Here is a 16,936-nt window from a genome sequence, read left to right as displayed (position 1 = left end):
ATCAACATGATGTCCAAAAGCCACCACTGAGAGCAAAAGTACCCTGAAAAAAATTTGAAAAGAATTAAACATTAAGGTTAAAAGGGAAATCAGTTGGTAATTAAACTAAAAATACATATTTTTTTGTACCTCAAATACATGCCAAATGTCATCCTTAAGTGGCCTAATGTCAATCTGCCCAGCATGTATGAGCACACAGCCACACCAAACAATCCAGCTTAACTGCTCATAAGTTCCAGGTCCCTTTTAACTGTTTGTACTAGGAGGAATCCAGCCAAGACCATTGATCTGATTGAATGATTGTCATCAGCTTGGAGGTATCAAAAGTGTCGATGTTAAACACCTGACGTAGATATTGCCATTTAAAGGCCCAGCCAGCGCCCCAAATCATCCCCGAAACCCCAGCACTCCATTTCTGAGTGTCAGTGAAATACCAGAGAACTCTACAGACAAGGGTCAGGGGTGGAGGGGATACTATTTCCATTTCCTGCTGACATTAAATGCAATTGTCACTGACTAGTGTCACTGTATAGACAGCTACAATTTAATTCAACACAATTAACAAAGCTCTTTAATAAAATTCAGTATTCTTTCATGCAGTGCTGCTAGGCTTAATATGTTGTGTTTCTATTTCAGTATTCATTCTGTTTCTGTTCTGACTACTCATTCTCATTTGTATAATACATTTAATCACACACTTACACATATCATTGTTGCATTGTCTTAATTTAAAATAACTCCACATTTTTCACTACGCTTCACCCAGGATTGATTTTAACATTTAGTGCCAGGAAAACCTGCAAACAGTTAATTGTTTTATTATTATTATTATTATTATTGTTATTATTATTATTATTATTATTATTGTTGTTTGTTTGTTTATTTATTTTATTTTTATTTTTATTCATTCTTTCATCGTCAAGAACTGCTGCAACAACTGTCCTGTGGATGACCTGTGTGATGTCAAGAGCACAGCTTTTTGTTCACAGAACCACCACCAATCCCCCTCTTTGGAGAACTATCTTACCATGTTTTGGTCTTGAAACAACATATCACTCCTCCAAGAGAGGGAAAATCAACATGTACATGGTAAAACAAACATTGAAAAATCAGATGATAACATGTGTCGACAAAACAGAGTTAATTAAGTCCAGGAAAACTGGAACAACAATTGGTCACGTGGCCTCTTCCTGTCATTGTTATGGCAGTAAATGAAGGAGGAAAAGGAGAAGGATTTAACCAGGAGGGTATTGGGGGTTTGTTCAAGCAGGTGCTGGTGGTGTATGTGTGCCTGTGATGGGTCAGTCTGTATGTATATGTATGTGTGTGTGTGTGTGTGTGTGTGTGTGTGTGATGTGTGTGATGTCCGCTGCTGAGTGTACGGGACTTGTCCCAATTAGTTCTGGTGTACAAGGTCCGTATTATATTATATTATAGCACCACCAAAACCGGCCAGACGCCCCATTCAGCCGCAAACCCCGAGCGCGTAGCGGAGTGTGCTCAGTCGGATGTCAGGTTGTGATTGTTAGAATACAGTGACTGAACATCGGTCACACAATGGGACACTTACCTTTTGATTTTAGGAAAGGAAATGTGGGCTTGCAACTAATGTCATACTTTCTGGCTACATCCTTAGAAGGGGCGGGGGGCAACAGATTAGAACACAAATAAGTGCCCCTGGACAGTCAAACTCAATGCAACTCTTTTCCTTAAAGCCACTTATTGAGCACATCAGCTGCTATTCTGTGACATTACAATGACTGATGTGGAGATTGTGACAGGCCTTTTGTGCTGGAAAACATCCCTGCCCCCCCGATGTCTTTCATCAGGTATAACTTTGTGCCAAGGCTCAGAAACAAATTTCCCTCAGCCTCTAGGGATCCCATTGTCCCAGCTGACAACCCAATGCACACCCAGTGTTTTCTGGTAGGTGTGTACAGCATGGTGTCATGGTAGAGTATAAAAACATTCCATTGTCAGAACAGAAGGCCGACACTTCCCAGCTGGGAACAATTTTAACATCTACCCCACAGTTTGTGAAGACAAGCGACCCTGATTTAGATCCTGTGTCCGATTTGAAAAATGCACAGCATTTGTATCCCTTTACAGTCTGACCAAAAATAAAAGTTAATAGGAAATAAATTTTTGGCACTCTGGTTGACAGCCATGCTTTACATGTTAAATATGCACAATTTGTTTCTGAAGATGGTAGAAGGCAAAGGTTCACTGTAGTCAGACAGCAATGATTTACCCTTTTTAAATCAGTTGAGGATTTGGCAATTTACCCACCATTATAGATTACCACTGCTTTAGAGTGGCTAAAACCCCAAGTTGGGGAAGCTAAATAGTTGAAAGACAGGGAATTAGACACAAGTCAGTTACTGTGCAAGGGTTTATTTCACAGGGATGAGGAATACATTGTCAGAGAGCCTGATAGTGACTACACAAGCAAGAAACACTATCCAGTCTGGCCACCAAACTAGACAACATAAGAGCCAACAGTGCTTTTGTATTTAGTCTGCAAATGCAGAAAATTAGTTATTTAAAATAAGGCAGTTATGTTGTAGCTTCTTAGCTTTTGGTAGGAATGTTAAGTGAAGTACTGGAGGAAGCATACGGCTTTGAACTAGACCCAGAGCCTCCGTCAAACATGCCTGAGGCAATACTCCACATAGCAGCTTTGCTCTGGAAATCTGCATCGGTAGGCTGGGCCTGGTAGGCGGGCACCTGGGCGGGCTGGGCCTGGTAGGCGGGCACCTGGGCGGGCTGGGCCTGGTAGGCGGGCTGGGCCTGGTAGGCGGGCTGGGCCTGGTAGGCGGGCTGGGCCTGGTAGGCGGGCTGGGCCTGGTAGGCGGGCTGGGCCTGGTAGGCGGGCTGGGCCTGGTAGGCGGGCTGGGCCTGGTAGGCGGGCTGGGCCTGGTAGGCGGGCTGGGCCTGGTAGGCGGGCTGGGCCTGGTAGGCGGGCTTCCACATACCAGGTTTGCACTGGAGAACTGCATCAGGTTTCAGTTGGTAATGTGGCTGCTGTCTTCCAGGTCAACTAGAACCCAGTTCTCCATGACCAATAGAGGATAGAGACAACATGCGGCTGTTCTGGTCATACCTAGTTGGTGTAAAATATGATGCCATTCTAGAGCCTTTATAGAGGATAAAAGAGAATTAAGTAGACTGTCAGCACACTTCATAAAAAAAAATATATATATATTCCTCAAAGCTGCTTACCATCAACATCATATCCAAAAGCCACCATAGAGAGTAAAAGCACCCTGGAAGAAAAACTGTTAAAAGGAATTACACTTTAAGGTTAAAAGGGAAGCCATTTGGTAATTAGTCTAAAAACACATCTCTGTACCGCATATACATGCTAAAGCTTATCCTTCAGTGGCCTCCTGTCAATCTGCCCCGCATGTATCAGCACACAGCCCGCCCACCCAGCTCCACTGCTACTGAGTTCAAGGTCCCTTTTAACTGTTTGTACTAGGAGGAATCTAGCCAAGACCATTGATCCAATTGAATGATTGTCATCAGCTTAGAGGTATCAAAAGTGTCGATGTTAAACACCTGAGGTAGATATTGCCATTATAGGCCCAATTTGCGCCCCAAATTATCTCCAAAACCCCAGCACTCGATTTTTGAGTTTAAGTGAAATACGAGAGAACTCTGCATTTCCATTTCCTGTTGACATTAAATGCAATTGTCACTGACCAGTGTCACTGTATAGACAGCTACAAATTAAACACAATTAACAAAGCTCTTTAATAAAATTAAGTATTCTCCCATGCAGTGCTGCTAAACCCAATATCTTAACTTGGGACTGAATTGACCTTAAATATTCCCTCTTGTGTTTCTATTTCAGTATTCATTCTGTTCTGACTACTCATTCGTATAATACATTTAATCAAACACATATTGTTGCATTGCCTTCATTTTTGAAGACTACAAATTTTTCATTACTCTTCATTCAGATCCAGTGTGCAATTTGACAATACACAGCATTTATATCCCATTAAAATCTGACCACCCAAAAAAACCTCTTAAGTGTTAATAGGATCGATTTTTTTGACAGCCATATTACAGTGATACATATGTGCTTTACAGGTTAGGGATATGCCCAATGTGTTGTTTCTTAATGTGGTAGATGGCAAAGGTCAACCACTGTATTTAGACTAATGATTAAACCATTTTAAAAGCAATTAAAGATTTGGCAATTTACCCACCATTATAGATTACCATTGCTCTAGGGTGGCTAAACACCCCAAGTTAGCAAAGCTAAACAGTTAAGATTGTGGAAACTGAGCACAAAAGTCAGTAACAAGTGTTTATTTAAAAGGGATGACACAGTTGAGAAATACATTGTCAGAGCCTGATGAAAGAAAGCTAAAGCTTTAAACATGCAAGAAACACTGTCCAGTCTGGCCTCCAGACTACACAACAGCACCGCCACAACTTTCCAGAGCCAGCACTTTAACATACTTTGTCTGCAAACACTCCCATCTCAGCCTTGACACCAGCTACTGCCATGTCCAAACCTGAAAAGATTATTTAAAATAATGCAGTTAGGCAATGAAGTAGCTTCTTACCTTTTAGAAAAAGGCTGCTTGAAGTACCAGAGGAGGTCTGCTGCTTTGAACTAGAGCCACCATCAGCCACACCTGAGTAAGTAGTCCACATACCAGCTTTGTGCTGAGAACTGCATCAGCATTGGGTTTCAGTGGGTAACGTTGCTTCTGTGCAGCTCGGCTAGGCGCTTGGGTGGGCTTCAACTGGTAGACTGGCACCTGGGCAACATGCCACATAGCAGCTTTGCTTGGGAGAACTGCATCAGCATTGGGTTCCAGTGGGTAACGTGATGCCTGGGTAGGCTTCGACTGGTAGCTGGGCTTGGCCTTGTAGGCAGGCACCTGGGCAACATTCCACATACCAGCTTTGCTCTGGAGAACTGCATCAGCATTGGGTTTCAGTGGGTAGCCGGGCACCTGGGCAGGCGTCGCCTGGTAGCCGGGCACCTGGGCGGGCTTCAACTGGTAGCCAGGCACCTGGGCGGGCTTCAACTGGTAGCCAGGCTTGGCCTGGTAGGCGGGCACCTGGGCAACATTCCACATACCAGCCTTGCTCTGGAGAACTGCATCAGCATTGGGTTTCAGTGGGTAGCCGGGCACCTGGGCAGGCTTCGACTGGTAGCCTGGCTTGGCCTGGTAGGCGGGCACCTGGGCAACAGTCCACATACCAGCCTTGCTCTGGAGAACTGCATCAGCATTGGGTTTAAGTGGGTAGCCGGGCACCTGGGCAGGCGTCAACTGGTAGCCGGGCACCTGGGCGGGCTTCAACTGGTAGCCGGGCTTGGCCTGGTAGGCGGGCACCTGGGCAACATTCCACATACCAGCTTTGCTCTGGAGAACTGCGTCAGCATTGGGTTTCAGTGGGTAGCTGGGCACCTGGGTGGGCTTCGACTGGTAGCCGGGCACCTGGGCAACATTCCACATACCAGCTTTGCTCTGGAGAACTGCGTCAGCATTGGGTTTCAGTGGGTAGCCGGGCACCTGGGCGGGCTTCGACTGGTAGCCGGGCTTGGCCTGGTAGGCAGGCACATGCACAACATTCCACATACCAGCCTTGCTCTGGAGAACTGCATCAGCATTGGGTTTCAGTGGGTAGCTGGGCACCTGGGCGGGCTTCGACTGGTAGCCGGGGACCTGGGCAACATTCCACATACCAGCTTTGCTCTGGAGAACTGCATCAGCATTGGGTTTCAGTGGGTAGCCGGGCACCTGGGCGGGCTTCGACTGGTAGCCGGGCTTGGCCTGGTAGGCAGGCACATGCACAACATTCCACATACCAGCCTTGCTCTGGAGAACTGCATCAGCATTGGGTTTCAGGGAGTAGCTGGGCACCTGGGCGGGCTTCGACTGGTAGCCGGGCACCTGCACAACATTCCACATACCAGCTTTGCTCTGGAGAACTGCATCAGCATTGGGTTTCAGTGGGTAGCCGGGGACCTGGGCGGGCTTCGACTGGTAGCCGGGCACCTGGGCAACATTCAACATACCAGCTTTGCTCTGGAGAACTGCATCAGCATTGGGTTTCAGTGGGTAGCCGGGCACCTGGGCGGGCTTCGACTGGAAGCCGGGCTTGGCCTGGTAGGCAGGCACCTGCACAACATTCCACATACCAGCCTTGCTCTGGAGAACTGCATCAGCATTGGGTTTCAGTGGGTAGCTGGGCACCTGGGCGGGCTTCGACTGGTAGCCGGGCACCTGCGCAACATTCCACATTCCAGCTTTGCTTTGGAGAACTGCACCTGCATTAGGTTTCAATTGGTAATGTGGCTGCTGTCTTCCAGGCCAACTAGAACTGAAGTCTCCATGACCAATAGAGGATGGAGACAGCATGTGGCTGTTCTGGACATAGTCAGCTGATGTAAAATATGGTTTTACTCCAGAGCCCTGATGTCTAAAGCTCACTGCTATAGGAGAAAAGAGAAGTTCTCAGTCTCATGTCAAAGAGCTTACAAATAACAAATATTGCTCATAGCTGCTTACCATCAACATCATGTCCAAAAGCCACCACTGAGAGCAAAAGTACCCTGAAAAAAACCCCCAAAAAAACAAGCATTCAAAATTACTAAACATTTCAAGGTTAAAGGGGAAATCAGTTGGTAATTAAACTAAAAATACATATTTTTTTTGTACCGCAAATACATGCCAAAGATCATCCTTCAGTGGCCTAATGTCAACCTGCCCAGCATGTATGAGCGCACACAGCCACACCAAACAACCCACCTTACCTGCTCTTAAGTTCAAGGTCACTTTTAACTGTTTGTACTAGGAGGAATCCAGCCAAGACCATTGATCCAATTGAATGATTGTCATCAGCTTAGTGGTATCAAAAGTGTCGATGTTAAACACCTGAGGCAGATATTGCCATTTAAAGGCCCAACCAGCGCCCCAAATCATCCCCGAAACCCCAACACTGGATTTTTGAGTGTAAGTGAAATACCAGAGAACTCTGCAGACAAGGGTCAGGGGTGGAGGGGATACTATTTCCATTTCCTGTTGACATTAAGTGCAATTGTCACTGACCAGTGTAGTGACAGTGGGACTATACAGTGGTATAGATAGCTACAATTTAATTCAAGACCATTAACAAAGCTCTTTAATAAAATTGAGTATTCTCTCATGCAGTGCTGCTAAACCTAACATAACTTTGGACTAAATTGACCTTACAATATTAGCACTTGTTTTTCTATTTCAGTATTCATTCTGTTTCTGTTCTGGCAACTCATTCTCATTTGTATAATACATTTAGTCAAACATTTACACATATTGTCATTGCATTGTCTTAATTAATAACAAAACTCATCATTTTTCACTAGTCTTCATCCAGGATCGTTTTCACATACATTTTTTTGTGCCAGGAACACCTGCAAACAGTTTGTTTCTTAATTTTATTTATTATTTTATTTTTTTAACCTGTTCTGTCAGCATGCTGGGAATACAACACAGAGTATTTGAATGCCATTGCATCCAGGACAGGGTTAGTCTGCAAGTGGAGTTGCAAGTTCTCAACCTGCAATGCTACTCTTCATTAATTCTTAAATCATCAAGAACTGCTGCAATAACTCTGTCCTGTGGATGACCTGTAGGATGACTAGAGCACAGTTTTTGTTACACAGAACCACCACCAACCCCCCTCTTTGGAGAACTATCTTACCATGTTTTGGTCCTTAAACAACTTATCACTACTCCAAGAGGTGGAGAATCACCATAGGTGGGGAAAATAAAATTAGAACCAAGCAACACCATGTACATGGTAAAACAAACATAGAAACATCAGATGGTAACATGTGTTGACAGAACCGAGTTAATTAAATCCAGGAAAACTGGAACAACAATTGGTCACATGGCCTCTTCCTGTCATTGTTATGGCAGTAAGTGAGGGAGAAAAGGAGAGGGATGCAACCAGGAAGGTGTGTTCAAAGCAGGTACTGGTGGTGTGTGTGTGCTTGTGATGAGTCCACCTGTATGTGTGTGTGTGTGTGTGTGTGAGTGTGTGAGTGATGTGTCCACCAGTGAGTTTACGAGACTTGTCCCAATTGGTTGTGGTGTATGAGGTCAGTTTATTGTCGGCAGGCGCAAAGGCCGACAGCCAACCACACCCCCACACCGACCCACCAGCGCTCTCTACCCTGGAAAACTCCAGTGCTCAATGTGTGCTGTTTGCAATTGCAGTTAAAATTGAGGGGCGTGGGGGTGCAAGTCCTCCATTCCTTTAGTATTATAGACATTGTTCCTCAAGAGTCCAACTCCAAGGCAGATACATACAATATACTGTAGTACACAATTAATTGACGATCTCATTTCATCAGGATCTCATGGCTTATTCTTTGACCATATTGGAAGGTCACAACGTACAGGACATGAACATAGTGTGTGCTGCTCTGTCCATATCAGCCTGATGTGTAAAAACTTTCATCAAAGCATAAAATGCCCAAAAAAGGTAAGAAAAGAAAAGAGTAAAAACACAAGTCTCAAGTAGCTGTCTCTTCATTTATTCAGTCCACTTCATTGGTAACAACTTAAAGATACAGATCGAACTCCGGACAGCAAGTTTCTCAGTCTCTAGTTCATTAATTCCGTCCACTTCATTAGTAACAACATAAAGATACAGATCGAACTCCCAACAGCAAACTTATGAGATATAAAAACAGCTGTAAAACCTGAACGGCAATTAAATCTATGAACAGGTACCGACATTGAATGGTTAAATATTGAAAGGACAACATGATGGGTTGATAAGTGAATATTGCAATGTGAAGAAGGTCAGGTCCTGTTTGCTGATAGGTGGTGACTGGGTGGAGGTGAGCAGCACTGGGCCATACGGTGGAGATTTGCAGCTCAGTTTCATGACCTGTATTTAATCACAAGCTCTTCCAGCTTGTCCTTGTTGGCTCCAGAGAAATCTTCCAGCTGAGATGCAAGTAGTTAAAAAAAAACAACAACAACCTGGAATTAATTTATATTCAACTCTTAAAGTGTTGGGTAGCCTATGTGACTGTTAAAATACAGTAACTGAACTGATTATCGGTCACACAATGGGACACTTACCCTTTCGCCATTTTTGAGGAAAAGGAATGTGGGCATGCAACTAATGTCGTACTTCCTGGCCACATCCTGAAAAGGGGGAAAGGCCAACAGGTTAGAATACAAACAAGTCCACCTGAAGCAGGCAGACAACATAACTGACTGAAGGTCAGAGTAGGTCAGAGTCACTAGATTAGCATGAATGTGTTCACATGATTCAGTTGCAGTTCTAATGGTTAAGTTAAAACTACTCACATTAGTGGAACATTTGTGCTAAGAGGGTGGAAGGGACCCATTTAAACCAGGAAATACACCCATCATTAGCATTTTGTGATCAAGTGGACACATTGTCAAGCTCAATGCAACTCTTTTCCTTAAAGCCACCTTATTCAGCAGTAGAGCAATGACAGAAGCGGCTCCTGTGCTGTGGAGCCATTGTGACGGGGGCCTTTTGTGCTGGAAAACACTGTACACCTACCTCGGCCTCATCCACATCCACCACGACGAAGACCACGTTCTTGTTCTCCGACCTCTCCGACAGCTCCTGCAGGTGTGTACAGCATGGTCAGTATGGCCAAACTTGTAATGTATGAATCCACTAGTAAAGCAATAGAAAATGGATCATATGAAAAGACAAAAACATTATCCCCTGCCCGATGATTTATTTTTTTGATGTGCATGCACCATATTTGTTCCAGTAATGTTTGTCCATTTCTGTTCACAATTATGAAGACAAAATAAAATGTGTTTTAAAAAGTGCCACATCATTGTGGCATCTGCTTTCTTTCCTTTGTGCTTGCCATATTTCGCCAGGGGATTAAAAAGACAATACTACTTCTTCGACCGTGTCTACTTCCATCAATGGTTAAAACACTTTTCCTTGGTCAGTAACAATAATATGGCAATTTGGCATCGTGAACTCAATTATAACAACATAATAAAACAGAATTTCTACAAGATTCCATTAGATCCTTAAGAACTAAACAATGGGGGAATACATATTCAACTGTAAACATTTTATATTAAAGCTCCATTAGAAATGGAAAATAACTACTTACAGTGACAAAGGGTCCAATCATTTTACATGGACCACACCAAACAGCCGTGAAGTCCACCACCACCAACTTGTCTCCAGCCTCCTCCAAGACCTTCATGAAGGACGCCTGCAGAAATAACAGGTATGGATTAGATATGATGGTCGGTAAAGCATCCGTCTGAAAATGGCCCAGGACAGGGCTTTTTCTCTCGGTGCGTCAAACCATTGGACCAGCTTGCCCGACCATATCCGATCGGCATATTCATATTCATTCAGAACGTAGCACGTTATACAGGTGTGAAACTTTCAACGGAGGCTTTCTTTACAGAAAACAGCGAAGGCCCCCGTATAAACGACGCACTTTCACAGTCTGGGTGTATCGACACCGCACCAGTAGCTGCAGAACTGTGCTTGTGTCCAAACGTGGCCAAAGCAAGCGCAGTTCGCCGATCCTCAACCGTTACGATATGAGTTTGTTACAGCCTGAGATGTTTCGCTAGTTAGTCACGAAGTCGGTGAAGACTTCTAGCAACTTTATACTTTAGTTGGTTCGGGAGACACCGGTGAAACTGGGACCAGAGCAGTCATTATGGTACATTCTGGAACGATGCCGGCGATTGACTTATTTTTATTTTGATCCTTGTTACATTATTATTATTTTTTTTAACTGCCTATTGTTTTCGATGTGCGCCGCTGTACGCGCCGCAATTTCCCCCGGAGGATGATTCGAGGACTTAAACTACGAATCATTTCGCTGGGGACCCACTGGAACCGCTTTTAGGGCCCCTGGGGAGTCCCCGAACCCCGCGTTGACAACCCCTGGCGCAAGGAACTCCGCGTTTCGCATTTCGAGGGAAGTTGCGGAGGGAACATGGACGCCGCGTGTGTGTGTGTGTGTGTGTGTGTGTGTGTGTGTGGCTGGCTGGCTTGCTTGCTAGCTTGCACGATTAGCTCCAGCTAGCCCGCTGCCGGGAGACGGCAGGCTCGGAAGACATGTTGAGTGGCCAGTCCTGCTTCAAGCGCCCCGACACTCGTTCACACGCAGGGCTCGAAAAGGCGAAACAATGGCGTGAAACAGGCGCGACGTTTGGGGAGGGTGGGGTGGGGTGGGGTGGGGTGGGGTTCACCTCTTGGCTTTGAAAGCGGGTGGACTGGGAAAGAAAAGTATTCGGAGAACCTGTAAATAATACTCACCATATCGTCGGCTTTGCGGTGCATAATGGCGGTGTCGGTTAATTGCGTCCGTGTCGTCCGTTATTCCGCAGTAACGGTCCGTGCCCCTGTGCGCTCCAGCGTCGAAATGACTCCACCCGGCTCCGGCGGCGCAGGCTCGGGAGCGACCCGCACTTCTTCTTCTTCTTCTTCTTCTTCTTCGGGGTTTGACCGCGGCTCGAATCCGAAGTGTTGCGCTGCCGCCATCGTCTGGAGGCGGGGAGCTCCTACCACGTCCGCTGGGGTCAGGTCTGCCGCGTCGCCCCTGCCCTTCACTGGGACGCTGACCGAGCATGTTGTGCCCTGTCCACTCCCAGCGCACTGCAGCCTGCTCTGGATGTCATGACGGACAGACAGATAGAGAGATAGATAGACAGCGAGGTGGATAGACAGATAGACAGATAGACAGACAGATAGATAGATAGATAGATAGATAGATAGATAGATAGATAGATAGATAGATAGATAGATAGATAGATAGAAGGACAGACAGGTATATAGATAGATAGATAGATAGAAGGATAGATAGATAGATAGATAGATAGATAGATAGATAGATAGATAGATAGATAGATAGATAGAAGGACAGACAGGTATATAGATAGATAGATAGATAGATAGATAGATAGATAGATAGATAGACAGATAGATAGATAGATAGATAGATAGATAGATAGATAGATAGAAGGACAGACAGGTATATAGATTGGTAGATAGATAGATAGATAGAAGGACAGACAGGTATATAGATTGGTAGATAGATAGATAGATAGAAGGACAGACAGGTATATAGATAGATAGATAGATAGATAGATAGATAGATAGATAGATAGATAGATAGAAGGACAGACAGGTATATAGATAGATAGATAGATAGATAGATAGAAGGACAGACAGGTATATAGATAGATAGATAGATAGAAGGACAGACAGATAGATAGATAGATAGATAGATAGATAGATAGATAGATAGATAGATAGATAGAAGGACAGACAGATAGATAGATAGATAGATAGATAGAAGGACAGACAGATAGATAGATAGATAGATAGAAGGACAGATAGATAGATAGATAGATAGAAGGACAGACCGATAGATAGAAGGACAGACAGGTATATAGATTGGTAGATAGATAGATAGATAGAAGGACAGACAGGTATATAGATTGGTAGATAGATAGATAGATAGAAGGACAGACAGGTATATAGATAGATAGATAGATAGATAGATAGATAGATAGAAGGACAGACAGGTATATAGATAGATAGATAGATAGATAGATAGATAGAAGGACAGACAGGTATATAGATAGATAGATAGATAGATAGATAGAAGGACAGACAGGTATATAGATAGATAGATAGATAGATAGATAGATAGATAGATAGATAGAAGGACAGACAGGTATATAGATAGATAGATAGATAGATAGATAGATAGATAGATAGATAGATAGATAGATAGAAGGACAGACAGGTATATAGATAGATAGATAGATAGAAGGACAGACAGGTATATAGATAGATAGATAGATAGATGACAGACAGACACACAGACAGACAGACAGACAGACAGACAGCGACAGACAGATAGATATATAGACAGGTAGGTGGATAGAACCCAGAATCCCAATTATGGCGCTGCCCCTTTTTGGCTGCCTGCTCGACCGCCTCGTGTTGACATTTCACTGCATATATGTATGACCATACGTATATGTATGTGACAAACGATCTCTCGAACTTGAACTTGAACTTGGATCCTTGGATCCTCAATCCCATGCAACCCACTCACCAGATCTGCACTGTAATTCTTGTCTTAATTTGGAGTCATTTCTCGCATCCACACGGGGATTACGAGGCCGTACCGTTTGACAAAACTCCGTTTTTGAACGCACTCCCAGGTCTCTTGCGGCTGCATCTCCTGTCCGGCCAAAATGTAATTATTTGTGCCTGTCTCCCTCTCCCAGCTGGCCTGTGACACTCTCGGCTGGATGGTAATCTCCATGCCCCCTCACATTGATCCACTAGTTTACAAGCAGCTGATCTTATTCGAGCTTCATATATATATATATATATACTGTATATATGTTTCAGTGATGCAGTATCAGCTCCCCATTCCATTCCCGTAAGACAGCTCAAAATATTTATAACTTTTTTACACTTATCCTCCACATTTCTAGTATGCTCTCTCCATGTTCAGCTCGAGTCAAAGGGAAGACCCCCAAAAGGATTCCAACTCTCTCCAAGTTAATACCATATAATCTCAGATTATCACCTCCCCTGAGTTTCTTTCTCGTGAAGATCATCACGTTTGTCTTCTCTTCTGAATTTGACGAACCCCATCTTGTGTTTTCTTAACCACATGTTCGACTTTCCTCCCTCTTTCCCACACAGCTCCGTCACCTGCAAACAGTCGCCGTCCCACACCCAGTGGTGTATCTACAAATATGTTTATCCTCAGAAAATAAAGTGGGACTTACAACGGTCCCCCGAGGTGTTCCGTTCTCTACATCGCGGCGGCTTGACAGCGCTGACCCTGTTTCAACCTGGATGGATCTTCCGCTCGGACAGTCCATCGTCTAGTTGAAGGTTTCCCCTCCGACCACTATCCAATCTGATCATCGGCCCCTGGATCCATGACATGTGATGTGCTTTTATCACATCAAAAAACGCCGACGCCACTGTCTCCTCATCGACTTGAGCTTTTCTTCCCTCATCCTCCAGACACAACACTGGGTCATAGTGCCCCTCCTTCTTCTAAATCCACTTTGGTATGTAGCCACCGCACCTCTTTTCCCCAACAAATACACAAGTCTCTCTCTCGGCAATAGGCCTGTAATTTGTTGGCTTACTGGGATCCGTCCAAGGTTTCCCTGTCGGAATAACTCCCGCTTCCTTCCCGCTCTCTGGGATTCTTCCTTCTTCCCGCACATTATTAAACGGCATCAACAATTTCTTCATTCCCTCCGTACTTAAATATTTCCTCATGATGTAACATGTTTCATCTTTCCATCTTTCACTCCCCCACAGTGTGTTATGTGCATTAAAATCCCCACACCATACAACATTGTTTCTATCCTGCCCCTCTATTTCCTCAGGCCTGCATATAATGTCTATTTTTCTCTTTTACCTGCTATGAACTGCGTAAAATGTCCATTTGCAATCCGACTTCTTGCATTCCACCGAAGGAGTGACATCACTAGTGGTATAAACCCACACATGCTGATTCTTGACTTGACTGTACACTGAGCTTGTCCCTTACTTCCTCCCATTTCAACCCTATCACACCCAAGTGGTGCACTGCTGCTTTACCAATAACCTGTCATCCTTTCAGTTTTAGATTTCATCTCCGATGTTGCATTCATCACCCCTGCTATAAATGTCACCAGTTTCTAATTTCCTCCCCCGTCCATTTTTCTGCTGTTGCTGTTCTTCTGCATTTCGCGCTTTGTCATATTCTCTGTCCTTAATCTGCTTTGTTTTTTTTTTCTGTCCAGCCCTCTTAACTGCCTCTGCATAAGAACCTTTTTCCTTTGCTTTTGTCTGCTTTACCTCCACCTCTCGTCTCAACACTTCACATCCCCAAAAGGCAACATTGTTTGCCTCCACATGCCCAAATTCCTGACAGTTAATGCACCTCATAGTTTTTGGTATAAACTCTCTAACACTGAACAGTGGTACCTTGAGTTACGAGCGCACTAACATACGAGTTTTCCGAGTAACGAGCCGTCGTTCCGGCGATTTTTTTGTATTGATTTGCGAGCAGAAATGTGTTAGGAGGAGCGAGCTTCAGGTGCACCACCGCTGGTGGGCGTGGCGAGCGAGTGCGGCCGGCATCCTGCATCTCACTCCTTCACTTCACGTAGTTACCTGAGTGTGGAAGCATCGCTTTTGTGATTTGTGCTTTTTGTGCCGTTATTTTGCCTTTTTTTTTTTTTCCGAACCATGGGTCCGAAAAAAGTAAGTCCACTGACTTAAAGTGCAAAATAATAGAAAAACGTGAGCGCGGTGTGCGTGTGATGGAATTGGCGAGGCAGTACGAGCGTAGTACTTCTACGATATGTACCATACTGAAGCAGAAGGAGACGATAAAGGATATTACGCCAGCCAAGGGCGTTAAAATAATGTCTAAGCTGCGGACCGCTGTCCATGAAAAGATGGAGAATCTGCTGTTGTTGTGGTTGACGGAGAAGCAGCTTGCAGAGATAGCGTGACGGAGGGTATCATCTGCGAGAAGGCAAAAATGATCTACACATTCTCTTTTGTTGTGTTTTATTATGTTTTTATACAATATTTGTTATTTATAAATAAATTTTTCTTATTTAAAAACACGTAACTGAAAAAAATGAGGGTGGCTTTTTGGGGGCTGGAACGGATTAACGGCATTTCAATTAATTTCAATGGGGAAAATTGATTTGCTATACGAGCAGATTGAATTACGAGCTCTGTCACGGAACGAGTAAACTCGTAAGTCAAGGTACCACTGTATTTCATAAATCCATAGTATAGCTCCTTTGGAAAAACCTTTTTCTCAAACTCCACCAAAATGGTTTAGTCTCCATTTCCTCAGCTCCCCTTGTCATTCTTTTAGCACTTTTCCCTGAACTATTCCGCACCCTCAAGTTCTCCACTAGTTTTTTCCATACCAACACTGAGAGGTACTCTGGAAATGATCCCCTTGCAACCAAAACCATCACTCTTCTCCCCCACTCTTACCACTTTCACTACCTTGATGTTTCCAACATTACTCATTTTCTTTGCCTTTTCCATCAGCGCTTCAGTATTGCGGCCGATAAGGGAGTTACCCTCTCCCAAAACCGTCACATCCTTCACTTCTCCAACTTGTCCTCGCATGATATTAGTTAGCTTTATCGGATAAACCTTCTTTACTCCTCCCTTCTCCTCACCCTCTCTCCCCTCGCTCTCCCTCCCAGCCGAAATTAGCTCCGTCATTTTTCTTTCTCCTCCCGACGAGCCGCCTTCATGGCTCTACTCCCTCCTCCCGCTCACGCTCCCTCCTCTCATCACAACTGTTTCCTTCTTCCTCACTAAACTCCATGCTGGTGCTGTTAACATCTGACCCCCTCCCTGCCACCCTGTCACAGTTTGTAAGGAACAGTGTATGAATATCGTTTTTCCGACCTACTATACAGGCTGTCGGTATCCCCACAAGCTGTTCCCCACAGTACCCAGTCCTTTAACTATTACGTCCCGATGTCCATAATCCAAAGTGAGCGTTGTTTAATCGGTCAGATAGTAAATCAACAAACCGGCGTAACAATATCCAGAAATTCAAACCTTCCTCCTCAACCACACGTCACGTCCGCCTCTCCAAATAACCTTAAAGGTAGTTTACGTGTTCGTAGTGAACTCATCTTTTCAAACGACTTGGGAGAGCGAGTGAATCTTCAACTCACTAAGTAAATATCGAAGGTAAAAAGGCGCAAGGTGTGAAGTGGTATAAGGGTGTAGAATTGTACAATGAATGGGGTAATCCTTTTTGCCAAATTGAAGAAGATCCAAAAACCACAAACAACAATAATGAATCGATGTGCATTGGTCATTTTGAAAATGCAGATTTATGTTCAGAAGATGAAAATATTGATGA

At 44.3% G+C, this 16,936-nt stretch overlaps 1 protein-coding gene across 1 annotated transcript; it reads right to left on the bottom strand.

Moving 5' to 3' along the window:
• Positions 1-8,532: 8,532 nt before the first annotated feature.
• Positions 8,533-11,470, bottom strand: LOC307246849 (thioredoxin-like). The gene is made up of 5 exons (XM_080022879.1): positions 11,311-11,470; positions 10,139-10,243; positions 9,559-9,624; positions 9,105-9,170; positions 8,533-8,966 (listed from the first exon to the last, which is right to left on the bottom strand). The coding sequence occupies exons 1-5, from the start codon at positions 11,332-11,334 to the stop codon at positions 8,901-8,903; spliced, it is 327 nt and encodes a 108-aa protein (XP_079879005.1). The 5' UTR covers positions 11,335-11,470; the 3' UTR covers positions 8,533-8,900.
• Between the last annotated feature and the right edge of the window lie 5,466 nt (positions 11,471-16,936).

The sequence above is a fragment of the Zeus faber genome (genome assembly GCF_960531495.2).
Source record: "Zeus faber genome assembly, chromosome: 22".
NCBI classification, from domain to species: Eukaryota; Metazoa; Chordata; class Actinopteri; order Zeiformes; family Zeidae; genus Zeus; species Zeus faber.
The sequence above is the reverse complement of the archived record's forward strand: the minus strand, read 5'-3'. Positions and strand labels throughout refer to the sequence as shown.